The sequence below is a fragment of the Anopheles merus genome, chromosome 3L (genome assembly GCF_017562075.2).
Source record: "Anopheles merus strain MAF chromosome 3L, AmerM5.1, whole genome shotgun sequence".
NCBI classification, from domain to species: Eukaryota; Metazoa; Arthropoda; class Insecta; order Diptera; family Culicidae; genus Anopheles; species Anopheles merus.
In genome coordinates, this window is record NC_054085.1 from 31,427,280 (window position 1) to 31,455,033 (window position 27,754).

The following is a 27,754-nucleotide window of genomic DNA, read 5'->3' on the forward strand; positions in this document are numbered from 1 at the left end:
AAATAACAAAACTTAAAAATCTTTTTTTTTTGTACTTTACAAAATTTGCTCAGCAAAATCACTCCAGTTGTTTTGAGAACTGTATGTTATACGTTTTGCATAATTATTTTTCAGAATTTCTCTACAATTCATTAAAAAAAGAGTTCCGATTTGAATAAAAACCATCACAACATATCTGTCATCATAATTTTATAACCGCGCGGCTACATGAGGTGAAATATACAGCGAAATGAACTATTTGACAGGTGAAATATCTGACGGATAAAGCATCACAGCAACCAGCTGATGTGCAATGTAAACAAATAACGTGCACAAAATCGTAATTAAATCCATTAAATAGCTTCAATATAGAGTACTTCGTTAATTTTCAGTCAACAGTTAATAATTTCTTCCAATTAGGGAATGTTCTGCTTGAGAAGATATTATTTTAAATAGAATTTCGAAAGCGGATGTTGTGTCTCCCCCAACCCTTTAGCTATACCTGTCAGATATTTCACCTGTCAAATAGTTCATTTCGCTGTATATTTCACCTCATGTAGCCGCGCGGTAAAATGCGCAATTGCGACAAATGCAAAAACTTCATAAAAAAATTTGATACTGATACCGAAAACCGCCAAAATAATCTGGCCACACTGGTCAAGCGAACAGCTTGGCAGTCAAGGTAAGCAGAAATTAGGTTAAATGGGATTTAAATCTTCTATTTTGCGATTTTCAGTTGAATAAACAACAAAAGCACGTGCGCATTAATTTACTCATAAACCTGGTATTAACAAAAATGCAAAATATGATAAAATGAGCAAAAAATAAATAATCACACAAACTTTCTAAACCTATCGCACCTATATAAACCTCGCACGCGTATCCGATGACAGCTCATAAAACATTCACAATAGAAAGAAAAGCAAAGAAACAACACACGATCCGTTTTCGGCAATAAATACGGGTTCCGGGTGGAAAAAACTGGTCACAAAGGTTCCGCTTCCCCACAAAACGGTATCCACCCGGTGTGCGCGATGGCAGACGGTAACAGTTCCGATGAGGATTTCTCCGACGATTGGGCGCTGTACTCGCGCCGGCCGGAATGGTCCGACATTACACCACTTCCCCAGGACGACGGGGAGAATCCTGTCGTGATGATCCAGTACAGTGAGCGCTGTAAGTACTTGACCTTCTCACTTTTGACAAGGATTACATTGCCGATCCTTCCATTTCGCTTCACAGTTAACGATGTGTTTGGCTATCTGCGTGCGATCATATCGAGGCAGGAAAAGTCCCAGCGCGCCCTCGAGCTGACGAAGGACGCGGCCAAGCTGAATGCCGCCAACTACACCGTGTGGCAGTACCGGCGGGACATTCTGAAAACGCTCAACGCCGACCTGTACGAGGAGCTGTCCTACATCGGGCGGGTCATTGCGGACAATCCGAAAAACTACCAGGTGTGGCATCATCGGCGCGTCATCGTCGAATGGTTGGACGACCCATCGAGCGAGCTGGCACTGACGGAGAGCATTCTCGACATGGATGCGAAGAACTATCATGCCTGGCAGCACCGGCAGTGGGTCATAAAGAACTACAAGTACGTTCCGGTTCCGCCGCAGCGCAATGATTTGTTTGCCTTTACATTTATAGCCCCTCTACGTGACACAAACAGTGTGTCACCCCGATAAGCGCTACTATTAGTTAATTGCCTTCTCTTTTCCTTCCCACGCCCGTAGCCTGTTTGACGATGAGCTGCATTACGTGGACCGGTTAATATCGGAGGATATGCGCAACAATTCCGCTTGGAACGAGCGGTTCTTCGTGCTGAAGCACGGCGGCTTCACGCCGGAGGTGCTCGAGCGCGAGGTTAACTACGTCATCACGCGCGTGGGCCTGATCAAAAACAATGAAAGTCCGTGGAACTTTTTGCGCGGACTGCTGCAGCAGGGCACCGGCAAGCTGGCCCAGTTCCCGGTGGTGGTCGAGTTCTGCGAGGCACTGTACAACGACGGCATCCGGTCGCCGTACCTGCTGGCCTTTCTGGTGGACCTGTACGCCGAGCAATACTTCGATGTGATCGAGTCGGGCGGCAATGAAGCGGTGGCCGAGGAGTACCACCAGAAGGTGCAGGATCTGTGCGAGTCGATGGCGAACCAGCACGACAAGATACGCTGCAAGTACTGGCGCTACATTGCGGAAAACTTTCGGCGGAAAGCGTCCGACCGGGCGGCGGCCGGCGGCGGTAGAAATGGCGTGTGATGGCAGTGTACCCCCGGAGCAGAGCAAGAGTACGTTAACTTATGAGCAGAGCAACGGAGGAGGATGAACTTTGTTTTAGTGCTAGTTTTGTTAGATTTTTTCTTCTCTTCTCTTTTTCCTCCACACAAACAAATAAAGAAACTGGTAAAGTGGCAGCAAAATAGCTTAGCACATGATCGGAGCGTGCTGTTAACAAACAAAAAAGTAATAAATAGATAATTTTGCAATATTTAATAGGCCAATTAAGGAAGGGTCAAGCAATTCTTTGGTTCTTCTTATCCGGCGCTACAACCGCTTTGCGGTGTTGGCCTGCCTCAGGAGTGTCCGAAACCGCTCACAGTCTCGCGCTTTCGTCTGACGTCAGTCCGTTGTCTGGCCTTAATGGCGGACGCCTCCACGCCATCCTGCCACCTCAATTTGGGCCTACCATGCCTCCTCCGTCCTTGTGAACGGCCTAAAAAGACTTCACGGACTGAGTCATCCGTTTCCATGCGTATAACATGGCCAGTCCACCGGAGCCTGGCGAGCTTGATACGCTGCACGACAGCTGAGGTCGACATACATCTCGTATAGCTCGTCATTATAACGGCTCCTCTATTGTCCTTCCACACATACGGGGTCAAGGATCCTTCTGAGCATCTTCCTCTCGATCGCGGCTAAGAGGGTTTCGTCAGATTTGGACAGTGTCCATGTCTCAGAGGCGTGTGTGGGTACCCATACTATATAGGTGCTATATAGTTCCAGCTTCGTCCGTCGCGATAGGTTCTTCGAGGTGAATTGATTTCTACGGCTGTAGAAGGACCGGTTGGAGGCCAACATCCTTGCGCGCAACTCAGCTACCATGCTATTGTCGTTGCTAACCTTTGACCCCAGATAGGTGAGTTCTGGGACGACTTCAAAAGTGCATTCACCTATCTGTATGTTACGCCTACGTAGGTTAGGGTTAGTTATTGGTAGGGCCGCTGATGTTGCCACCAACAGTCTGGTCTTTGGCTCTTTTATCTGCAATAGGAGAGCCGCAGACCAATGATGTCTACATCATCAGCGTATGCCAGGATCTGGGTTATTTTATAGAAGATGGTTCCCGAAGTCTCCACCCTCGATCATATGCGGCTTTGAAGTAAATGAAGAGATGGAATGTGTCGTGTCCGTATTCAGCCATCTTCTCCAAGATCTGCCACATGATAAAGATCTGATCAGTGGTTGATTGTCCGTTTCGGAACAATTGTTTCTTGTTTCTTTCCTTCTATTCAGTGAACTGCCATTTATTTTCCATTATTCTTCATACTGTACAATCACTTACTCATTGTGGTATTTCGGAATTGTAAAAACTAACAGCCACCAACCAAAAAAGTCAACGGGAATATTGTTTTTATATCTCTGGTGTTATTATTAGTTTGTTTCTTGTTTGCTCTTAATAATTTTCCCTCCATGTTCACTACTACCTTTACTCCACTATAGTGTTCGTCCCCTCTACATCCGCGTCCCCGGTTTTCGGTTCTATCGCCTGCGTTCGCGTCCTTCAACTTTCAAGCGTTTGTTGTTGTTTCCTTCCTTTTTGTTGTTGTGGCCTCGCTAGTTAGGTATAGTAATAGTAGAGTGTGGTCTCGCACTTCCCGATCGCTGATTTCACACATACACGCACACATGCACACCGGTACCGGCACTCTCTACAGGTTCTGGTTTATTCCATCTTTTTTGTGACTGTTTTAGTTGTTCTCTTTTTCTTCCCCGGGGCTATTGTTTTTGCCTATTTTCGATCGATTTTTTTGTTTACTTTCACCTTTTATTTATGATTTATGTTTTGTTTTCTTCGTTCAACTTTATTATGTCACTTGCTTGAAGAAATGCGCTACTTTTATGTTCTCTCTCTCTCTCTCTCTCTCTCTCTCTCTCTCTCTCTCTCTCTCTCTCTCTCTCTCTCTCTCTCTCTCTCTCTCTCTCTCTCTCTCTCTCTCTCTCTCTCTATCTGTTTATAATTAGCTTTATACAAATGGATTTTTTGTTTTGCTCGCAATTGAGGATTCATTTATTCTGTTCACTTCCTTTGTTGTTTGTTCTGTATTTGCGCCTCCAGTTCAGTCGACAAAAAACATACTACACCATGAGTGGCTTTCGTCCTATTTGCTTAGCTTTGTAGCGAGTACCACCTCTCTCTCCTACAGTACTGCGGCAAATGGTTTTCCCTCCTGTTGGGTCATTTAAACGTTCAAAAATCTGATACGAATTTGGCAAAAACATGCACAATGACGCTACCACTTGATTTTACAAACTTATAAGAGTTGTTCTTTACACGTTCTGTGTTTGCTGGTTGTAAGGTAGATTATAGCGCTTCATGAATTTCTTTGTAGCGCAATACAGGATTGACTACTGTGTTTTGTTTTGTTTTCAATTTGTGATCTTTGCCCTTTTGCGTAGTCGGTAGTAAAACCAGATCTAAGTGGGTACAACACTTCTTACAAATCGCATAGAAAAACAAAATCAAGTAACAAACTTCCTGTCCACCCATTGGCTGCGAGCACACGCGCGTGTAAATGTAAAAAGGACACCCGCCGGAGCGATGATCGGTCACAAAAACTAGTATCGATATCAAAAACGCCTTCATATAACATCAAAACAGTGCGCATTTCCATACGCAGACACATTTAGCACACAAAAAGGGACGAACGATTCCGCCTCAGTCCTAACGGAACACGAAAAATGCATCAAAAAGTGTGGAAAGCAACGAACAGCCAACATAGAAGCGCGGTGGTGGTGGTAGTTTTAGAGTGCAGATTGAATTTGATTTGAAGCAAAACTTTACAGTACGAAACTACGTAAAATATGTCTTCCTTTAATGTTCTATATACGCAAGTGAATGAATTAACTGTTGCCACCTTACCTTGGGAGGCTTCCTACATTCGACAGAGTTTCGCTTTTGATCTGCTTTTGTTTGATTGTGAGTTTTTGGGATTGTGGTGGTACAGAGAGTCGTTTTTTTGTTTTGCTTCTGTTTCTGTCATCAAACACTGTGCTTCCTTTCTCGAAGGGAGAAAACGTGTAACACATCCCGCTTCCTCTTTCCGCACCATTCTCAATTCTAACAGTAACACGTTCAATATTAGCCCGTCTTCATCATAACTAAGCATTATTACACCATTCGTTCCGTTTTTTTTAAATCATTCGAGTTACGTTTTCATTCCCCCGTTTCCTCATCTGGCACCGCGTTTGCTATTGCGTTACATGTTTTATCCTCTTCCTTTTCGGTTGCACTGTTTTGTTTCTACACATTAAAAGAATAATAGAGATAATTTTTAAAGGGTTTTCCATTTGCTGTCAATTCGTTCCGAACGTTGAATCTCGATTAAACATAAAGCAGCGAGAGCGTTTGTTGTTGAGTGAACGCACAAGCAGCAATGATAGCAAAATCATGATTGAAGCATCGATCTGGGAGTATTTTCTGTCATACACGTCATTTCGTCGAATTTACAACGGATTCCCTCTGCATATTCGATTCGATTGCTCGCAACAGAAAGAAGTTAAACTCTCGTTACAAGTGGCTGTTCGCGATCACGCGCGTTGCTCCTACTACAGTACTTTCAACAAATGAGTTGAATCTATTGTATTTTTTCTTCTTTTCTTAAGGGTGTGTGTTACATCCAAAAATGGGTAAAAACTGTTCCTATAAAAGTAACCGTAGCCCAGCACGCCTTTTGGTGTGCTGGATGGCTGGATCGTGGTGGTGGTGGTAGTGCAGTTATGGAAGTGGTTGCGCTCGGCTCTTCACTCACTCTCCCTTCATATCAAGAGGGCCAAGATGTATGTGTTTGTGTAATTTTCACAATATCTATTGTGTGGTCTATTCGCTTTCCGGCGCACTCGGGTTGTCTGTGCATCTGTGACGGGGTGGTATGCATGTCTCTGCGTATGTATGGGAGGAGAGGCGAGTAAAAATACTTATGTTTTATGAATGGTACGGTGCTACGTATATTGCTGGAAACAGTCCTTTCCGGTTGCCGATCTCGCCGTTCCACCAGTGCTCGTCGGAACGATCCGTCACCGTGATGACGTCCCCTCGTCGGAAGTCCAGCTCGCCGGATTCTTGCGCTACGAAGTCGTACAAAGCCTGCACCAACATCTAGAACGAAACGCGCAATCGAACGATTTAGATAGGTGTGGTTTGTGTGTATGTGTGTGTGCGCGCGCGCACACATTTATAACTAAACCTTCAATTGATCCCCAATGGACGATAAAAACTAGCAAACGAACAAAAAACAATCCCATAACGTCAAGTATAGCTGTTCGTGTGCTCCTGATGGCTCACTCCGACCCAAACGCCCCGGACCGTTAAGGGCAACTATCTTATCAAACTCTTTACTACCACTTTTCTACCTCACACTGCTAGTTTTCCTTCCAACACACACAGTCTCCGGTCAGGAGACACGCCAACGTCATCCGGGCCGACGTAATTCAATCCAAAGAGGCCAACGAAGGCCACCATTATCACCGCGGTACAGGCGCTAGCGAAAAAGGGACATTTTTATTACACTACTTTTCCTGCTTTTCCAACCCGTTTTTCCTGTTTTCTCCACCCCCACCCCCACCGCTGGCCACTGGTCAAGGGCTACAGCGACACACAATACAGTAAAGAAAGGAGAAAAAACGAACGCATCCGCCCGATTGGCCTGTGCGAGAGTGGTGATAAAATTAAATTTACGCCATTAACATTTTACCAGCACTCGGCTGTGCAGCACTGGCGGTAGAGAATGGGTGCGTCCGGGGTCATCGGAAAGTGGAAATCGGAGTTGTTGTAAGAATATTGCCAGCAGCTTTAGTTGCTAGCCAAGTGCTAGGTTAGAAGTCTGCCAAAAACAGCAAAACAACGTGTTAAAGGCATTGCGGTAGGATGCTTCACAGGATAAGGAAGAAACAGTGGATAGGGAATTTAGATAGGGCAATTAGAATTCATTGAAAAACGGAAGATTTTTATACTAGGCGTTTTCAAACTACATTGAACAACAGCTAAGATAGCTCCTTTTTAAGGTATTTTGAAAGACTGATGTGATCCAATCGATGTAAACTTATATCCTCAAACCAGTGCTGCAAAATGTCACTGTCAATGTCATAAAAAAATCGGACTGAAACAAAATCCATGTCAACCTCGCGTACTGAATTGTGATAACCAGAGGTGATACTCAAAACGATTGGAGTGACCAATACATGCTTCGTGACATGTTTGCGACCATCGCTTGATCAGTCACTATTTCATGACTTTTTTTTTACTATGATCAGTTCTGCAAAATGTCACTGACATAATCATGACATATTTCGGCTGAAACAAAATAATGTCAGCGTCACGAGCTGTACTGTGATGATCAGAGGTGAGACTCAAAAAGTTGGTGCGACCATCACATGCTTGGTGATATTTTGTACAACCAACTCTTGGTCAGTCACTTGGTCGTGACATTTTCTGTCGGTGATCATAGTCATGGGTCATGGGAGATATGCGGTGATAGCGAGTGGTTCCAAGAAAAAATAATGAGTATGTTTGCTCGCTCTGTATAACCTGACAGACCAGCAAAGCAGACAGAGTGAGAAATCATGCCCACACACCAAGTATTTTCCAAAAATTGTTGTGATTATCACCGACACAAAATGTTGTGACCTAGTGACCACACACCAACCAAGAGTTGGGTGTTAAACAAAATGTCATCAAGCATGTGATTGATCCACCAACTATTTGAGTCTTCCCTCTGATCATCTCAGTTGTGTGCGTGTGCTATTTTGAGCTTCGCTTCAGTCATGAGTGTTGGTGACTGAAATAGTGGCATTTGGCAGCACTGTTTACAGCTAGGAAAAATCATGATTATGCTTGCGCCGGCATTAAGCTCAGCTTATCAGTCAGTGTTTCGCGTTAGATTCAAGCACTCGCATGTCGTGTTCGGCAAGTCATGACGCACTTTCATTGAATATCAGCAATGAGCATCAAGTCACCATGGATATGTTGATTGTTTTCGTTGGTGAACATCTCGTGATGGTCATGACATTCAGCAGGACTGATCCTATAACATCCCGGGGTTTAGGGTTTACGCTAACTTGCAAACAATAAGAAGTTACCTCTTCTGGCACCATATCACGCAGTTTAACGTCCTGCGATCGAGACACACTAGCGGTACGGTGGTAGTCGACCAGCTCGTTCAGCGAGTTGAACTTCACCACCCAGAGGAAGAACTTGCCCTGTGCGTCGCGCAGCACCTTGAAGTGTTGCACGCCGTCGGAGCACTTGACCGACAGGCTGAAGTCGCCGGGGCTCGATTCACTGATCCGTATCAGAAAGGCGCCCTCGTGTTTGTTCGATAGCAGCTTTTCCGCGTCCGCCCGTGTGATGCGCCCGTAGTACCAGCTGCAAAAGAAGGAAAAACGGATAAGCTATTGGGATTTTCTATCGCCTGAAATGGGCAAACTAAGGAGAGACGGTATAACTTACTCGTGATTTTTCATTTCTATGTAATTGCTAGGTATCAGTCCCTCCTTGCCGTCTAGCTCCGCCCGGTACCAGTTCATGTCGTCTTCCATATTTAAAATCTGTTTAACAGCAGCAGGCACCGTTGGGAGAGAGAGACAGTGATCATTATCGTAGCAGTTTGCAAGGACAGGATTGCAATTTTCGAAGACGAAACGACGACACGGCGCAGTTTTTAAAACGCACAGCACATTATTGACATCGGGTACACGATGCGAGCCAGCAGCAGCAGCAGCAGATGGTGTTGATGAAATTAAATTCGTTGATAGTGGAACGAATTTTCCCATCAGCACAGCAACGAGACACCAGCGAGAAAGAGAAAATGAAAAGCAGAAAAAGCGATATCGTTAGTAAAGCATAATGGGAATATATTTTAAGGGAGATTACATAATCTGATAATTGCCTTCTTTTTGGGGCTAACGATTTGATTTTGGCCGTTGTACGGTTGTATGGTGAGTTTACATTTCGTGTTTTTAAATAATTGCAAATAACAATTAGATATTCTTTGAAAATTTACTACGTGTAAAGAAATATGTACTTTTTCAAACAAAATAGAGAAAAATGTTAGCAGTTTCAAACTACATAAGAATGTTCCGGGCAATACGAATGTTAATCGCTCGATGACAAATCAAATTTAATCAACCGCTCTGTCCAATCGATGAACATGTATTTACCGAAAATAATAAAGCAAGCGCAATTTTCAACATGATTTCATTTAACGTAAATACCGCATTGCAAATGGCAATGATTCACAAATGGAATATGAAATTAATTCCCAATTCTAACTACCCAAAAAGCATTGATGAGCATCCGATTGCCACCTCACAGCCAATGCTCATCATAGCTAAAAAACTGTACCACTGGGGAGTGAGACCACGTTAATGGATATAAAATTACTTAGTCAATATACCAATACACGCTGGCCGGGGAAAATGTAAGCTTGGAGAGCATTGCACCCACGTTGAACGCAAGGGAAGGGACGCAACCAACTGCAGCAGACGGGAAGAAGTTAATTAAACAGCCATCCAAATGCACCCATGAATGCATTTACCCCATGAGTCCATACCACTGTGTGTGTGTGTATTTTGGCGATAAAACATCTTTTTGGTACGATAATCGTAAACACATAATTTGCAACAACCGGGCGGTGGAGGCGATGGTGGTATGAAATCGTAAATCTCGCGCAAACACGCATTTGCATATGGTGATGAATTTTCTCATATTTCGTGTGTAGTAGTAAAATGGGCGACCACACTTGCCAACCCACCCTACCTAATCCCAAATGAAACATTTCACACGTTCATTATCTGTCGTTTTTTTCTGCTTTTAATGTGATTTTCATCAACTTTCACTCGCAAAAAGCAAAATCCGACAGATTGTACGCAGCGTTTATGGGACGGATGGGGCTGCATTTGCCGATGGACGACGGATGGATGGTGTTTGAAGTTGTGCAGTTATGCTAATTGGAGTTTTGCAGTGTATATAGATAGCATGTCATGATGATGGGGAATGGTGGTTTAATTTTACTTTCAGATTCAATCCCAGTGTTCATATGACGATACGGAGAATATGATATGAAAAGGGCAAATCACCAGAAGAAGACACTTCTGAGTGAAATGCACAAATGACCTCTAATTTGATTTCTGAGATTTTTGGTAATGTCAGATTGAAACAGAACGGTTCCACTCTATCATCCTTTGAACTGCATAAACAAGTAGGAACGTTAACGAAAATCACTAAAACTTCTCATCTTACATATTGCAACCATCATAACTGGTCCCTCGTTGGGCGATCTTTTGCCAAAGCCGACAGTATAAATATAAATAAAAATGCTGCTACGGACGATTTGTACGTATCGTCTTCTACCCCAGATCGATGACCCTTCCTCGGCCTTCCCGAAGCTTCCGATGGAAACTTTTCCCACATCAAAACACTCCACCCTTCTTCACTCCCACTATTTTGCGGATCTTTTGATGCGGGACAAGAAAACACATGATAGATCGAGCGTACATCGTTGTGGAGGATGATGGAAATGGACCGTGTGCGTTCCGCACTCGACCGTGCACAGCAAAACGTTGATAATAGGCGGCAGGGGGGAAGAAGAAACACAAATACAATGTTGCAGAGATAAACAGTTTATTGGGAAAGAGTTTTGTTGTCGTCGTGGTCGATATGCATCGCAACGCAGAGGGTAATGGCTGGTGCTGGTAGCAAGCATCTTCAGAAATAGGTTTGAAGCTAAAATTAGGACTGTTCATTGTTGGTGGAAAATATAGAAGATATTCAGTTACGCCGATATATTGCCTTCAGTCGATAATAAAAATAACTCATAAAAGTTATTTCTTAAAAAACACAGTAATCACATATAATAAACAGAACTCTTGAAAATTAGTCGTTGAATTTGTTTTGAAATCATTAAAAAAATAGATTTGTTCCATCCAAAAGCATCATGCGTTGAATATGGAGCAAAATTATCATTCACCATGATGACCTTCTCCGTGGCATGATTGGTAACGTGCAGACAAAAAGACAAACCAGTAAGGCGTTCAAATCTCGAACAAACCAGATTGAAATTATTGCAGTTATATTGCAATATTATCAAGGTGGCTAGATAGACTACTTTTGGTACTTTGGTAGCCATGATGGATGGAGATTTCTATGGTGATTGGCGGCAGATAAGAAAGATAGGAGTTGCTAGGGACCTTTGTATGAGTTGCAAGCTAACTTTGGACTCCCTAGCTTAACCCCTAGCTGAAAAAGGGTTTTTTAAACACTGAAAGGACCGACCAGCAGTAGTTTATGGACCTTGAATATTATACGATATTATGACACTATTATCCGTCTTAACGGTCGTAGTGTAAGGGTCAAAATCTCATTACTTGAAATTATTTCATACGTTTGATTTCAACACATTGTTTTTAGTCAAATTTCGAGCCCGTATTTTTCAATCCTTAATCAATCTTCAAATTTAAATCAGACCAAACTGTATGTTGTTGCTTTCGTTGATGGAGCACATGACTTCCACGGAGAGTTAGTATAAATCAGTCTTACAAAAAGTGCGCTGAAAAGTTCATCCTCTTCGAAGTGGCGCATCCGGATCGAATCCGGTCGAAACACATCGCAAAACGGTTTTTCACCGTTCACTTAAGTCAATTTGCATTTCCTCGTTTTAGCAACAAAATGCAATCAGTCCGTGCAAGCGTGCTTTTCAGCACTTTCTGGCTGAACTTTACCAACATAAATGGTAATAACGTTTCCCCTTCAAGTGCTTCCCACGCCCGCAGGCCGCCCTTTCCACACAAATTAAGCACGATGAACCTAAAAACAGAGAGTAAAGCTCTCGCCACTGTGCTTGCCGAAAATCTTCAATCAAGCGAAACAAATTGTATCCCTATAAAACCCCGAAAAGGGCAAAGATCCTTTGCCACCGAGTGTGGCTTGTAAAGTCGTTTGGAACTTTTGAACGACCGCGGCGATTTGAAGCGGTTCATCAAGAAGAGTTCTGCAAATTTATTCTGAACGCCCGTGGGTGGAGGGAAGAACATTGACGGAGTGAAAACAAGCTTCAGGGCGGTATGTCTTTTGCCGGTTTTTGACTTACGCGACTTTTAACATTCCCCCCCCCCCCCCCCCCCCACCCACACACACACACACACACACACACACACACACACACACACACACACACACACACACACACACACACACACACACACACACACACACGCACACGCTGCTGAGGCGCGGAGAGCAGTGAGCTCTTCTCATGATGGCATAATTAAAATAATGCATTATTTGTGTAATGTAATGGAAAAAAGCTGCAAGCGCGAAGGAATGAAGAAATGTGATAAAAATGGTGCAATTATTGTAATTAAGCACACGAGGGGGGGCATGCGTAACGGTTAATATTTACGCGTGATACACGCGTGGAATGTGGGAGCAAAGGAGGGGAACATTAAACGAATTAAAAGAGAAGCAGTTTATTAGTCTAATTGCTTAAAAGGTTATTTCATGTTCTTACTGCTACGATTCAATTAATTTTATTAATATAAATTATTTTATAATGTTTCTCTTTGCTCCTTTTTCGTTTGCTTATACATATTTATTTCTTTTATAAAGCACTTTTATTTTTATAAGTAACAAACGGAAAAGCTAAAGAACCAAATTTCTCTCAAAAAAAAAAAAAAAAAAAAAATCCACACCCGCAACGAACAGCAACACAAACCACGGGCACAAAGCGTGTTGCGTTGATTGTAACAAGGAAAAAAAATCCTCTTAACTATTCTTTTGCCACCCTTTTGCATCGATGTACGTACGACAGTGAGTATTTATACAACACTCCTTTTATATACAACAGACAGAAAATTTAGATTAAGAAAAAGCTCTCCCTTGTGTTGTATCCTCTTACACACAAACACACACGCACAAGGCCCACAGCAGCAGCAGCAGAAAAAGGTATACGAGAAGCCCATTGAAGGAGAGAAAAGTTTTCCGATATCATTTTTTTCCAGCGCGTTACATAAAGCGCAAGTTCCACCGGCAGTTCAACGGTCCATGATTATTACATTGCCCTTACGATAAGGAGGAGCAGCAGCAAGGGCGAAAAAAAAAGTAAAATTCACAAAAATAGCAAACAAAAGCACATGAAAGTGTTTCGGAAAAGGTTCTCAAATATCTGGCGTTAGGTTGTTTCGTTCGATCTGCATCATTTAAAAATCCAACCGGAAAATATTTGTATAAGAATGAACACAGCAGTTCAAATGAAAAGAGATGCCACCACACGCAAACACACAAGCATTCCTTTTCCACTTCCGGGTGGGCTTTTGGATTATGCACAACACACTGAGCACAGCAGCAGCGGCAGCAGTAGAGCGATAACGCAGCAAAACGTTCGCCTTTCTTAATACAAGAGAGGAGCGCGCAGCGCGAGGTTTTATTTGCATCCTGACAGGTTTTACAGCAGCACCATCACGTTTTGTAGTGCCTTCTCGTTCGCCGCTCTTATCCACCACCCAACACACACGGCGGACATTGATTTCGACTTTCCTTCGTTTGCACTGCTGCCACAGGGGCACGCCATGAAATACATAACTAAGAGATGAAAGTGACATCGTTCTAGGAAAGGAAAGGTGTAGCACCTGAGACGATCGGTCGCTTCACGCGTCACATTTCTCGCTTAGCTAAGTTTTCCCTTTCAAGGCTAGGCGAACCGCCGCCATCTAACGCCACCTCCCGCAGACGTGTGTACGTAGCGAAAAGCTGCTTACCTTTTCCCCCTACATTTTCCCATCACTCTGTGTCGCATGTCTTTTCCACGTGGTTGGCAGCGTGAGCGCAGGAAATGAAAGTCTTTGCTGCCCTTTTTCTTTCGCCTTCTTGCTACAGCTTCGATTCTCGTCTTTCTTCTTCGTTGCAAGAAGATTTCTTTAATCTTCTCGCGACCGTGGAGCCGCGCGATCCACTTTCTCTTCTCTCCAGTGCTGCTACAGCTGCTGTTCTAAGCGAATATCGCGAAGGTCAAACTCGTTATCCTTCAGCAGCAGCAGCAGCAGATTTACATTGTATTGGGGGAGGAAAAGCGACACGTTCGAGAGCAGGATGTATTCGTTCCAAGAATTTGGTTTTTGTCATGTGTAATATCCTATCGCTGCTTCTCTGCTCGTGTTGTTTCGCTTCTTTTTTTCGGGGAGCGATTTTTCTTCGCAAAACGAGCAAGAAGCTCTCTACCAAGGCGTGGGAAGACTTATGCACGAGGCTAAGGTTTTATCACATAACCTCCAGAAAATCATTTATTGCTCTAGAAGAAAGACGGGGTCGGATAACATTTGAACCGATGGGCTTCATGGCTTGGCTTGTAGCTTGTTCGTAAAAAAGGGGGAAAACATATTTTATTACGATAAGCTTGCTTGTACTATTCTCGGTATGAATGAAACCCCAATCTAAGCTTGTATGTTGAAGGGAAAAGTTCACTAAAAAAGTGGTGTGTAATACCTATAACTATTAATTATTTTAGTATCTTTTTTGTACGTGGATATTTGTTAATTATATTTTTTCTCATTTTTATGTTTTTTGATTGAAGCCTGTGCACCGACCTTGAAAACATAAAAAATAGAATAGAAAATTCGAGGAAATATTTCTAATCATAATAAATATTTCAACTCGTGGAAATATTCCACTTCCGGGAGTTCATTTCCCATTCATTTAAGATGTAAAGACCGGACGTGGTACTTGGGTTTCCCCGGGACTGTTCTCCTCAATACCAAAGGACTCTACTGGAGGTCCAGCTTCTTTAATAAAAACAAGGTATAACAAGAAAACGAAACCATCTTATAAGAAAAAGAGAGTAGAGAAAGCAAAGCCTTACAGCCTTCATATTCCTTTGCTTGAAAGGTGTACCCTGAAAAACTCCATTTTCTAAGACCAATCATGCTTGCTTTCAGCCAACATCTTCCTGACTCTGCCGGTCAGAAATATCATTTAAAAAAATATATACAAAAACAAACTACTCTCCACCAGTAAAGGAAAAGATATTTTCATTTACGGAGAAGAAACACAAAAGCTCATCATCCAGCCGCCAGACTTGTGTGCCGGACTGACTGGGCCGACCACCGGGTGCCCAACAAAAGTGGAACATTAAAAGTGTACTATTAATAATGTATACCAGGGTACCAGAAATAGCGACCGAAGCATCAACGGGACCATCGGTGACCATTTTCGAGAGACACAGAGTGTACAGGCACACAGTGGAATGCTTCCTTACTATGCTTCACTAGAGCTCTGTGTCCCTCTACCGTCTGCCCCAAATGCTACACCGTTTATGCTAATGAACTCCTTCGACAGCATAACGTACTTGCGCTACAGTTGGGTCGTCCTCCGAAGAAAAAAAAAACACAACCGTCCACCATTTGCCGATCCCTCAGTGTGGTAATGCGACACACATGAGCTGAGGAAGCGACACAGCATGCCGCACTCTGGGCGAGTTGCTTTGGCAAATGTCTAATAATAGTTTTCCGCTGTCCGAAACCGTGTCTGAGAAGCAGGGGAAATGCTTTGTATGCTAAAGAAGCTCGGCGCACTGGCGCTGGGCGGGTGGTAGGTAAGCCGACGATTTTACATAAAACATAAGCGTCTGCACCTTTTCTTTCAGCATGTCTCATCTTCCTCCTTACGTCCTTGTTTTCAACATATTTCACAGCTTTGTTCTAGCGAGGACGATGATATCGTCGACACCATGTGATGATGGTGCTAGAAGCCGTGGTGGTCGCTTTCATCGAGAACGAATTTACTAATAAGTTTTTAGCCCTTGTTGGACGCACCCGACTTGAAGAATGGGAGCGGCTTTGCATGCTCTGTTGCTATGTAAATGAGTTCCGTCAAAGGGTTAATAATTGAAATAAATTATCTGAGTGATTTGAGTGGATGTCTTTGGTAAGAGCTCATAAATCATTACAGCGCATACGATGTAAAGGATGTGCTACTGAGCTTTAGACTTTATATAGCAAATGTGTTTCAACTTTTTGAAGAAAAGGTCGGTTTTTATTTTATTTTTTTAAATCATGTTCATAATAGTTACATACAACATCAAGTCATTTTTAAAAATAAAACTCAAATTATGTTCAACTTTAAACAAATATACTAATTCAACAAACGCATAAATGAAAAAGTACATTATCAAATTAATTCCAAATCCTTCAAATTCCGCAAAAATGTCAGTACTTCACTTTTGTTGTAAAATCCAATTTTACATCCCACTGGGAAGAACAGGGGACAACAACTTTCAGCCAAACAAAGGGATACTAGTAGCGGCATAGCAGGGAAAATGGTTCGCAAAATTGTTCCGGAAAAGTGCTTCAGCCTCCTTCAGTGGCATCATGTGTGTGAGTGACGTTGCTGGGCCGATCGTATAGCCAGAATTTAAATTGATTCAAAAGAAGCAGGCGGGGGTGGGGAAGAGGCTGTTTTCCTTCCCCGCACAAAAGCACTACCCCTATAATGTGCTCCAAAAACTACTGTTGCGCATTCGGTTGTGCCGCGATTTTCTTTTGATCAGCAGAACGGAACGGATTGCACTCGTGGAAATCCGACTTTCCGTGCGTGGGTGTGTGAAGGAGGGATTCAAACCCGGTAGAAAGGTGGAAACGGGTTTCGCTGTTGGTTATATGACAGCATTCCAAATAATGAAATCACCCAGGACCGAGTATCGAGTGAGTTGAATATGAATTCCCGTACATCGTTCATGTAACCGGAACAAAGTGCAACTGTTTGAGTCGTTTCTAAAGCAAAACTTTTACTAACTACAATATGTCGGGTTTCAGCCAGTCGGGGACGACTTACTCGCCCTAGTTACAAAACCTGCAATATATCATGCCTACAGTGCGCAGGAGATTGCACAATGAAATCCAATACTGAACTTTGTGAGAGCTTTTCATTCAACACATCTCTTGCATAAAATATCTAGAATTTTTTTCCTTTAAGATTGTTACTTACTAATATTATTTTTTACTCTAAATTTGTTTTGTTTCAGCCAAACTATACTTTTTATTTTTTTTATCAAGACAATTTTTTTTTCTTAACAAATATAGTCTAACTCTTTGTTTTGTAGTTCAACATAAGAGCTATCCCTTTGTCTTTGGCTAAAACCCGCTGCTGAACTAACCGTGGCAACAATCCAATCACTTTTATTGACCCACAGAGCGAAACAAATGGAGCGACCTGGTGGTTTAATGCAGAGAGGCACTGAGTCCTGACAAGGTCGTACGTGGATTGAATCCTTTCGCGACCCCCTCTTTACGCGCTCGCAGCAAAGATTGTTTCTCTCGTTTGCGTGTGATTTACAAAGAACAGAAAGCAGAATAAAATGAAGCCTTTGTTGTGTTGTTATTCATATAAACATCTCTGTTGAAGTCAACTGTAAACTGTAAACAAATCAAATGCCCCTTCTCATGGGTTTAATTCTCAAATGTATAAAACCCTAGCTGCCGTAATTTTAGGAGTGATTTATTCTACTTATTTCGGAACACTAATCAGTTGCAACCTTATTCGAACTTCTCAAAGCTCTAAAATACATTGCATTCTTGGATTGAAAATAAAGTTTTACGATCTTGAGCTTGCTAAAGAATCTCTTAAATAGAAACTGGAACGTGTGCGTAGTACTTAAAAAGTTATCATTTTCCATTCGTTCCGGCTCAACCATACAATTGTTGGACACCGAGTGATTAAATTATTTATACACTTAATCCATCCAGAAAATAGAATCTACGAATGACACTAAAACATTTTGGTTAAACATTCATGAACCAAACAACACAAAAAACAGACTATTTAGAATCTCTCTTCCATCATCCGAATGAAACGTATGCACAAAAAAAAAAGAAGTGGAAAATCCAGCCACAAGTGCGATCATAAAGTAAATCACCACCATCGCCGAGGGACAGTGTACAACACACTAACTCATATGTTAACTCGATGATGCTGCTGCTGCACATAACTCTTAACTGCCATCTGTTTCTACTAGAAACGCGTGTATAATTCGTGTGCACCAAGAGCCTTTGAATCAGCATTGTTGTAACCAGCGTTGTCACCGTATAGTACTACAAAACCGTCATGTTTCCCGGAACACACATTCAATAAGCAGAGAGAGCAAAATAAAAACCCATAGATAGTTGATGTATGAAGTTAGGATACACACCCTCTCACACGCCAACCCACACCTCATCGATGGCCGGAAGTGTTCGGATCCACACGCCAGTCCGGTATGACATCGATTTATTTCTCTTACTATGCTGCTACTACACTACTACACCTTCCACTAAACAGACCCCCACACACACACACACATTGTGTTCACTATGAGCTTCCCGCTTCCTCGCCAACACCTTCACCGCGGTGCTGAATTTTTCGCGTTCCGATGCTCGGTTGATTGATGAATTGCAATTTCCCACACTACCCTCCCTCTCCTCCTCCCACGGCGGCGGCGGCGAGCAGAATGCAATTTTTATGCGCTACTGCCATCCAGAGCATTCACATTGACACAAGACAACGCAAAGCAGGCACAAAACACGATTCAATCGGGGTTGCGGATGCAATTTGATGCAGAATAGCAAAAAAGGTGCTTCTACACCAGGCATTATTTACTTTCTGACGCCGCACACCAACCGCAATTTTCTTGTTGATTATTGTTTTTTTTTAATGCGCTTTGCTTGGGGCCACGAGGGAATGTGTGCATCACAGATTGAATTCCTTTTGCTTCTCCGACTACTGACTGAATAAATCAACGTTTAAAAAAAAGATATTATCAACCAATTCACCACCTTCGCATCACCTTCTTTCCTTTCTTTGCTATTAAATCGGTAAAAGCTCGATCTCGTTTTGTCCACCTTCGCACACAGGTATTACACAAAAAACGTGTTGATATAAAAATAAAACTTCCCCTCTCTCTCTCTCTCTCTCTCTCTCTCTCTCAAAATAGAGGAAATGAAAGAGAGAAAAAAGTCCTTAGATCATGAATTGTACAGACAAAATATTCATCGTTTATTTGATTCTCGTTTTGCGTTATGTTCGAATATTTGATTCGCATTCCAATTTCATGCAGGGAGGGATGGGTTGTTGACTTGTTTACCCATCCGATTGGATAGAGGGGAAGAAAATGGTTACACACTGTGACTCTCCTTTCATGGATTTCCATTCCAATTGCAATTGCTGCTTCCGAGAATTGCTCAAACAACTGAATTACAGCAAAATGTAACAGAACGTCAATCCGTTGAAAATGTAATTCAATTTTATTCGCTGGAATGGAAAGCACAACTGGCATAAAAGGGCAGGGACTATCCAAATCCTTTTCATTATGCAGTTTATCTATCAAATCAGGCTTTGGCATAATATAACTTCCAACGTCTATTGTATTATGACGTATTATTTAATGCTATTCTGAACTTTTTCAATTCTAAATGCGAAAATTTTACTTGTTGACTTCCGACTCTCAGACCAGTCTGGTTCTATGAATGCTAGAAGGGAATGAATCACCAAAAAAAGCCTTTCGGAAAAAACAAAAACATAAAATTCTCGAATTTCAACAACAATTCCTATTGTATGCTAAGTTACGAACTAAATAATAGAATACAATTAGCATCTTAAGGCTAATGTTAACCTTCAAAAAAAGGGGAAACGATAGTTGCTCGCTTTAATTTCCTATGGTGATAATTTTTAATTACCCAATAAAAAAGGCCCTAATTGGCGGTACAAAATAACACGCGTTGACGCGGAAATTGGGTGATTTATTGTTGATTCTCCTATCGGTTCACGTACGTTTGCCAATCGCCTTCATACGTTGGACGATTTTTTGGCGTTAATTAACAACAATGTTGGCCTGAGAAATCCAGACGAAATAATGGACGCAAGCGAAGCAAATGTTAATGTTAAGTGGTTTTGTCAGTGTGAAACACGACTGACTGTAGCACTATAAATACAACCGGAGCACGATCAAGTACTTCAAACTCTTCTACAATCCAAATCATCATGTTATGAAATTGTAAACTGGATACTGCATATTCGTAGAATTGTTGCAACTCAGTATGGTTTTGTATGGAGTGTTGATATGATTTTAACCGCCAACTGTCAAACTCCACATACAACAAGCTGGCTAGTATCGTGAAAGGCCCCAATATTGGTTTTGATGCTAGAAAGCGATGGAAAAAAATTAACAAACACAAATTTGCTATCAATGAAGAAGAAGACTGTTCAAACACTTAATGGTTGCGCATCGTCCAAAATTACTCATCCATCGTCAAATATCGTTAACGCTTGTCTGGGAACAAGCTGCCATTTCAACAAAAAAAAAAGCAAAAGAAAACGAAACCGGTGTAAATCTGATTAAAAACGCATTTATCTATCCATTTGCGACATTTTCCATCTGCTCGAATTTATGATTCCATTAATCACAATTTTCCTCAACCAGACTAGTAATGGAGGGGGGGGGGGGAAGGGATGAGAGACAAGGAGCGAAGGACCAATCTGGCCGAAGGATGTCAACGAAACACTATATGGTGTGTCACCACCACATCCACTTCTTCCTGGGCAGGTTCTTCCGTCCGGACCGGGCGGTGTTAATGTTGTCCTTTACCGCTCCTTAAACTCATTAACGCAACCGTCTCGCACACACATTAAGGGGCGTGCGGCGGCGCCTTCGTCGAAACACTTACGATAATGTCTTTTACGTTTTTCACCATCGGCCCCCGTCATCTTTGGCCCATATCGTCGCGAGACAAATTGGAACAAGGGCCAACGACCATAGAAGCCGCCACTTTGCAGTAAATTCCTTCGGCGAAGGACGACGCACGGCTCTCTCTCTCACACACACACAGTGCCGCACACTGATGAGAAAGCTAATAATGGCACACAACACTGCGATTGCTTGTGGGAAAACATGGAAACGAAACAGACCGTATTACTTAGTGATCGATTTTTGTCGGAACATTTCATCACAGTTTCCTTATAAAATCTGAACAAATCTGGTGCGATTTCGAGTGCCCTGAAGCGGCCTATTCCCAAAAAGCCAAACTCTTAACACCATATATGCAAATTCTTCCCACTCAGGTGGGAGTTTCTAGCGTCTTTCCGCACAGAGGGTTACCGGAGATCGAACTCCAGGAAATTTGAATATCTTATAAACCATTCCCCATATTCGTCTCTTAAAATCCCATTTCGCGTTACACGGGTGCGTGAAATGGAACGGCACGTGTGGAAAAAGCTTCGTCTTGCCGCCCACAGCTATGGCAAGGCGAGAATCAAAATCGCGCATCCAAGCGTAAATGGGTGGGGAAATGAACTTTTATTAAATGGTGAAACCGACACACCAAGATGTACGCGCGCGTGTACGTGCCTGAGGTGTTGATGATAGACAGCAAGTGGCGATGATGGGCGGCGCATTGATAATGAGGACGTTGATGACAATATTTCAAAGCGTGCTCCATTTGTGTACGGTTCAGACTGTAAATTTCCACTTTTCACCTCGATCACAGAAGAAAAATAACACTGGAAAATAAGGCATTGTTTACCAAGCTGCGTTTAATTGCCTTAGAGTTGCGTTTCTAAAACAGTTAAATTCTTATAATCCAGAGGAAATAAGTAGTTTCATGGTAAAGATGAAAATTAAGATTTTCGTTTCCCTTTTTTACTATAAATTTTGTTGTTGATCCATCAACCAAGGACCTATCTGCTACCTGTGAGTAAATAATTATCCTACAACATCAGAGTTTCATGAGAAAAGTTTAATTCCACAGACCTTCTTGTGGAATTAAACCCTCTCTGCACGACGACTAAAGCTGCTCGAGATTTGAACTCATGGCGCACATGCTATAAAGTCGCCGCTAAACCGAATACACTACGCGGTGGATCATACATCTAGATGCAAAAGCTTAATATAAAGATCATCGCGATGTATGTCAGCTTTTGCGTAAGAATCAGCGTTGGTGAATTTAAGGCAAACTAATATTCCGATCAAAATAAAAAAACCTTCTCAACACGAGATGTAAAATTAAATATAAATGAACGGATCAAGCAGAATCGAAATAGTTCCCAATTTCCTAGTTTTCATAAACAAACGGTTGTGCTAGAAGTACATCTAAAAATTAAAAAAAGGAAAAGCAAACGAAACAAGCTGTCAACAGCAGTCGAAGGTGACGGAGTTTGCATTGCTAATTTGTGAGACCAGCATCAAAAAGACGCGCATTCGCTAATTGGCTATTCGTCTAGCTCACTCGACCAGCACACACACCACCACTCATCAGAGTTCATCATCATCTTCGACCAACAGCGCAACACACACACACAAACATACTCCCATCTGAACACACCGGAACCGGCAATAGTACCGGCGCGACACTTGCAAAGCACTTTGCGGAAAGCCTTCTGAGAAATGGAATTATTCAGCACTAAATGGTTTGCTTTAGCAAATAAGTTTCCGTGCGAAAAATTATGCTCCTTCCCGGCGCTGTGCGCTTCCGGTGTTGTCCGGACTCCCTCGGCGGACTGAAATTCGTTAAGGCACACTGTGCACATCGGAGAGACAGGCAGGCAGGCAGGCTGCCGGAATAAAATGTAAATTTAAAACCAGTGTAATTTACAAAACGTTGTCAACAAAACTAAGCTGCTACTTTACTAGTCGGCGTAGGAAAGAGCAAGATGTAAAGCAGGACCAAATTTGAATAACACTCAAACGACGTGCAAATGAGAGAGGGCAAGGGAATAGAGCTTTTCCTCCACATTGGCTGGATAAATGAAAATAGTCGTCGTTTGGTTTTATTTCTTGTTTCATGCCAATGTTTGGCCAAGCCGGTGGACTTGCTTGCTTGTTGCACGTCCGATGGAATATAAATGACAAGCAATACCAAAAGAGAGCGTCGCGACTCGTAGACTGGGGATATTATTTTGACAAAGTGCCAATTTTTGAACCAGACAGCGGACCAGACCGCGGCACAGCCCTTTTTCATTATAAAAAGGATTCGCTTTTCGAGGACGAAGTGGAATGAACTAAACTTCCCTCGCGGCTGTCTTATTGTCAATTAGGAACGGACCTTCTTATAAAGCCTTCGTTACATATCTACTCCGGTACTTTGCATTAGTCTGACACGTTTTGCGAAGGACGACAAGTGCAATGTAGAATGAAAGCCTCAACACAAAAAGTGGTTCAATAAATTATGAATAAATATATCAAAAAGTGATCATTGCCCTAACTCAAAGTCAATTCATTTGCTACTATTGAAAAAGTTTTGGCTTTTTTAGGAAGTATCTATAATGAAGCTCTTCTGCTCGTGGCAGTCAGAAATGAATCATTTTCATACCCGGACGGAATAACATCTTCAGCAAAAGTTTTCCGAAACAACACATAGCATTAAATCTTTCAAAGTTCAAGCTTTAGCAGGTGAACACGTCACAGACAGCAGCCTAGGTAAAGGGACGGCAGAATATTATGCTCTTTCACCACATCGAACCGAACCCCGCCAGGAATACAGTATTGCCAGCGGGGACGGAAAGATCGAAAAATGATGAAGCTGGGGAAAATAATCTCAGAAGGGAAGAGAGCTTGGATGGTAGCATGGGATAAGTTTTTCCATTTCACGCTTCACATCGACCCGGCCCCGCCCTACTACCGTTCTGTTCCCGTTTAACCTTCCCTCTGTGCTAATGAGCCAGAACTATTCCAGGAACAAGTCGGATGACGCGAACGCGACCTAAACGAGAGTGTAACGTAAGCCCCCACACTACTCAACTTTGCAGGTGCTTCTGGCGTCAAGGAGGAGTACGGAATAACCTAATCCGGTGCACATTACTCAGGGGAAATGTGCCAATTTCCAACGAGCTATGGGGTACGATGTTTCGTTCATTTTCCTCGGCATGCAATATTGCTACTTATTAACAGCCGATTGAGCGAGAAAATGCAGGATTGAAATCCGCCACCACTTCCGCCTCTTTCGAACAGTGTAAACAGTTTTAAAGTGGGCAAATAAGGTTTGGGAAATGAACAATATTCGAACTTTTCCATACCGGGGTAGTACATATTCTTGTAATAAAGAACTTAGGTCTTTACAAAAGTTACTTTTAAAGCAAAACTATTTTATTTTTATTACAGGAGTATTTTTTGAATTCTAAACTCAATTTTACTTTCGACTTACAGGGCCGGCTTTTCATAAGTTCGGATACGAAAGTAAGTTGGCATACTTTTCGGACTTTTTGCGACATCAAGTGATACATGCATGCCATTGTTTGTGATTGTGTGTGCCAAACATGAGCTGAAGCCTTTTTTGAAGACGAAGTGGGCTAGAAAAGATAGGGCTTCCGAAAAGCACAATCGACCTGCGTGGGACATGAACAGGAAGATATTCACCAACATTCAATCTAGTTCCGGCATCCGAACTGGTACTGGGAGGAATACGCGAACAAATACATTCAGTGGTACTGGATCGATCTCCAAAGCCAAGGCTGTGAATTACACCTCTTGCAAGTATCACTCTAAATGTCGCTCACTTACTCAGCCCAATCCTACTGGCGTTACAGTTTTTTTATAATCTATGTTGACTGTTTATATTCTATGTTGAAAAGTCGATATCTATGATATTTTGTTCAAAACAATGTTCGATAATGTATCAATGTTACTCCAAAAGCCGATATCGATATTCAAGATCGGGTAGTTGGGGAATCTTTTTATATGTGTATGTAACGGTTATCAGCAAGAAATTAAAAAAAAATACATTAATTTCTTCTCGATAACAACTTTGAACTGTCAAAATCAAAATCGTCGTATCTGGGAATCGTCGCAACTTAGGGTCGCTTGTACTAGAATAGGCATAATCGATCTTCTCGAATAACATTAACAGATCAGACAGATCTCTTAAGAGATCTGTAGTACTTCCGCACAGGTTTAGAATTGGAGAGCTGGCTTCATCCCCCAGTTAATCTAATGTTGTTGTTGAAATACCTAGAATTCTTAAACATCTTCTAAGGAAATTAATCATCTGATCGTCTGTTGACTCGCAGGTTCGTCCGGATAGTTGCTAGTTCGTTCGTTGATTCGTCCGTTAGTCTTCCTCCTATGTGTCATCGTTCATTTCACTAGTGCAGATGAGCAATTTTCAATACTTGTGGAAGAGTTTGCTGTAAACGAATAGACCTAGCAAAATCTAACAGCAATAGAGCCTCCAGTAGTGTTCTTTTTAATAATCCTGGTTATAACCAAACCAAAGCAATAAAGACGAGTTGTTTCCTGACAACAAAAATGACACTACAACAGCATGTCCTTGTGGTGCAAAATTAGGTCAACCATCGCTCGACGGTAAAACGTAACAGGCTCCATACCCAGAACCATTTCTGGCAGGTCCCTCTAGACCGTTTAAAAAAGATAGCGTTGCGAGCAATTAAAAAAAAACCAAGCAAAGCGAAACCCTTCCATTGCACAGCAATGCTTTCATCTGTCCATCCACGGTGATGTTGCGTCAAGAGAAAGAGAGAGCAGAAGGTAGATTTCAAAGTAAATTCAAGCAGCACACTTGAACGGATCGTAGGGCAACACTCCAGCAAATCTGCAAATGACAGCGTTGAAAAGCCGATTAACACAAAAAAGCATTTCCCTCGAGATGTCTACAAAAAAACACAAGCTATAGGAAACTCATAAAGAGGAAACGGTATTGGTGGTGCTGTGTGTGTTTCACTTTGCACCGGAACAATGATCTGCTGTTTCGATGATTCGTTTGACAGAACGGAGTTACAGAGCCGTAGTCGTTAGAGCGGACAACAAAACCAGCCCTTGGGGGGAGGTGGGCAATCAATCAAAATCAGTATCACCGGACCCGACCGGTGAAGGCAAGCGACATCAGATGACGAGTTTGCCTACGACAATGGCAAATAAAAAAAAATGTAAATGTTCGTCCCCAGATGGTTCACTGTTCCGTGTTGGGGATGCAAGAGATAGAGCCTACGGAAGACTCTATTGTACTAGTCCCAGCTGAATCTTGCGGGGCTGCTTCTCCTGGGGTTCATGGTTCATATCACTCCAAAGGCCAATTATCACGGAACATTGACAATTATTTGATACAAAGCGCAAAAGGAAAGGCACAACCCGAGGTGAACAAATTCCCTTTAGTATTGATTGTTCGCATCAAGAAGAAGTCAATTGAAAATTTGCAAAGAATCAATGGCTTGGTATTGCTGTCGGTTCTATTACTAGTGCTCGGGGGAATGCTTGGGCGAATACAATCGAAGCAAAAGGCAGAAGACACCGTCATGTCGGCCCGGCAGATGAAGTCGGCTGATTAGAATTTTGAAATTGTCTCCAACTGTGATTAATCAACGTCCTCTTCCTTGTCAGAAGACGTTACGCGCGGGCGGGATACTCAATTCAATGAAGATAAGGAAAAAGTTTGCTCGCTGGCATTGGGTAAGAGGAACAGTTTTATCTTTTGAATGAAAGGGAAATTTTTAAAGGAGATAAAAGGGCTAGAAGCTATTTAGGTATGACGTTACACAAAAAGCAATTGGAAATTTTGTACGAATTTAGTTTACCTCTCAAATATCTTCTTTAACGACTCAATTGATTCTTACTTAAGGGGTGCTTTTACAATTGCAAACCTATTTGCTGGTACCTAGCGCCTTTTAAAAACACTTGAATGTAGCGGAAGAACAAACGCTTTTCCGGAAACGATGGAGCGCTAAACGGTGAGCCGCTTTATTTATTTAATTTCTTTTCCTTTCTTTTGCATATAGCCATGTGGTGTTGAGTCAGCACCATTCTCGAGGGGGCCACAGACACGCATGAGTCACTCCACCACTCACCACGGAAGGTAAACGTAGCAAGGAACTTGAAGGCAGAACTCCACAGAACGAGTCCAGTAAGTTCACGTTCCGAACGTCTTTGGCTCGTTACTGTGTGCCAATTCTTTCATGTCGTTAAAGAGCCCGGGCCGTGACGAGTAATGACGGTGTCTTATCATCGTTACCCCGCTTTTATGCTTGGGCGAAGCCCCAGAAGCTCCCCACCATTAGGGATGGATGGGACACGGAGCGAAGGATAAAGAAAAACATGAAAATAAGAAACAAACATGCTTGACATACTTGTGTTAAAAGTATGTTTGTGTGGGGGTGGTTTTTTAAGCGAAGAAAGCTTACAAACGGACAAAACTATGTGCTTCTCCACTGACGCCAGCAAATGGCTGGACGTCGTGCCTGTTTGTAATTTGAGCAGCATGGATGCATTAGTGAAATATTTTTCAATTTTTATGGGTGCCGTTTTCTTGTGCTGTTGCTAACATAAAGGAAAGAATTTTTCAAATAAATTCAAGAGCCAAGTAAGTGGAAATAAAAAATAGCAATAAATTTAGTAAAAATTAGTTCACCTGCGGACCTTTTTAATTTTTGTTTTTTGTTGAGTTTAACAGTGATTGAACAAAAACATTTAATTTATAGTTTTTAGAACATACTGGCTGTATATAAATCCCCTTAAATCCAGCACCGTAATCGAACCCCGTG

General features: G+C 42.2%; 2 protein-coding genes across 10 annotated transcripts in view; one reads left to right on the forward strand and one right to left on the reverse strand.

The window, feature by feature from the left end:
• Positions 1–862: 862 nt before the first annotated feature.
• LOC121600172 (protein farnesyltransferase/geranylgeranyltransferase type-1 subunit alpha) lies at positions 863–2,472 on the forward strand. The gene is made up of 3 exons (XM_041928515.1): positions 863–1,155; positions 1,222–1,576; positions 1,716–2,472. The coding sequence occupies exons 1-3, from the start codon at positions 1,014–1,016 to the stop codon at positions 2,236–2,238; spliced, it is 1,020 nt and encodes a 339-aa protein (XP_041784449.1). The 5' UTR covers positions 863–1,013; the 3' UTR covers positions 2,239–2,472.
• A 1,578-nt stretch (positions 2,473–4,050) lies between these two features.
• The window catches only part of LOC121598973 (growth factor receptor-bound protein 2), a 36,776-nt gene continuing 13,072 nt past the window's right edge, over positions 4,051–27,754 (reverse strand). For all 9 annotated transcript variants that reach the window (XM_041926365.1, XM_041926368.1, XM_041926370.1 and 6 more), the window contains exons 3-5: positions 8,705–8,802; positions 8,335–8,620; positions 4,051–6,355 (exon numbers count right to left, since the gene is read on the reverse strand). In XM_041926365.1, coding sequence (XP_041782299.1) covers positions 6,182–6,355; positions 8,335–8,620; positions 8,705–8,802 — 558 coding nt within the window. In that variant the 3' untranslated portion in view covers positions 4,051–6,181. The remainder of the gene's footprint in view (positions 6,356–8,334; positions 8,621–8,704; positions 8,803–27,754) is intronic.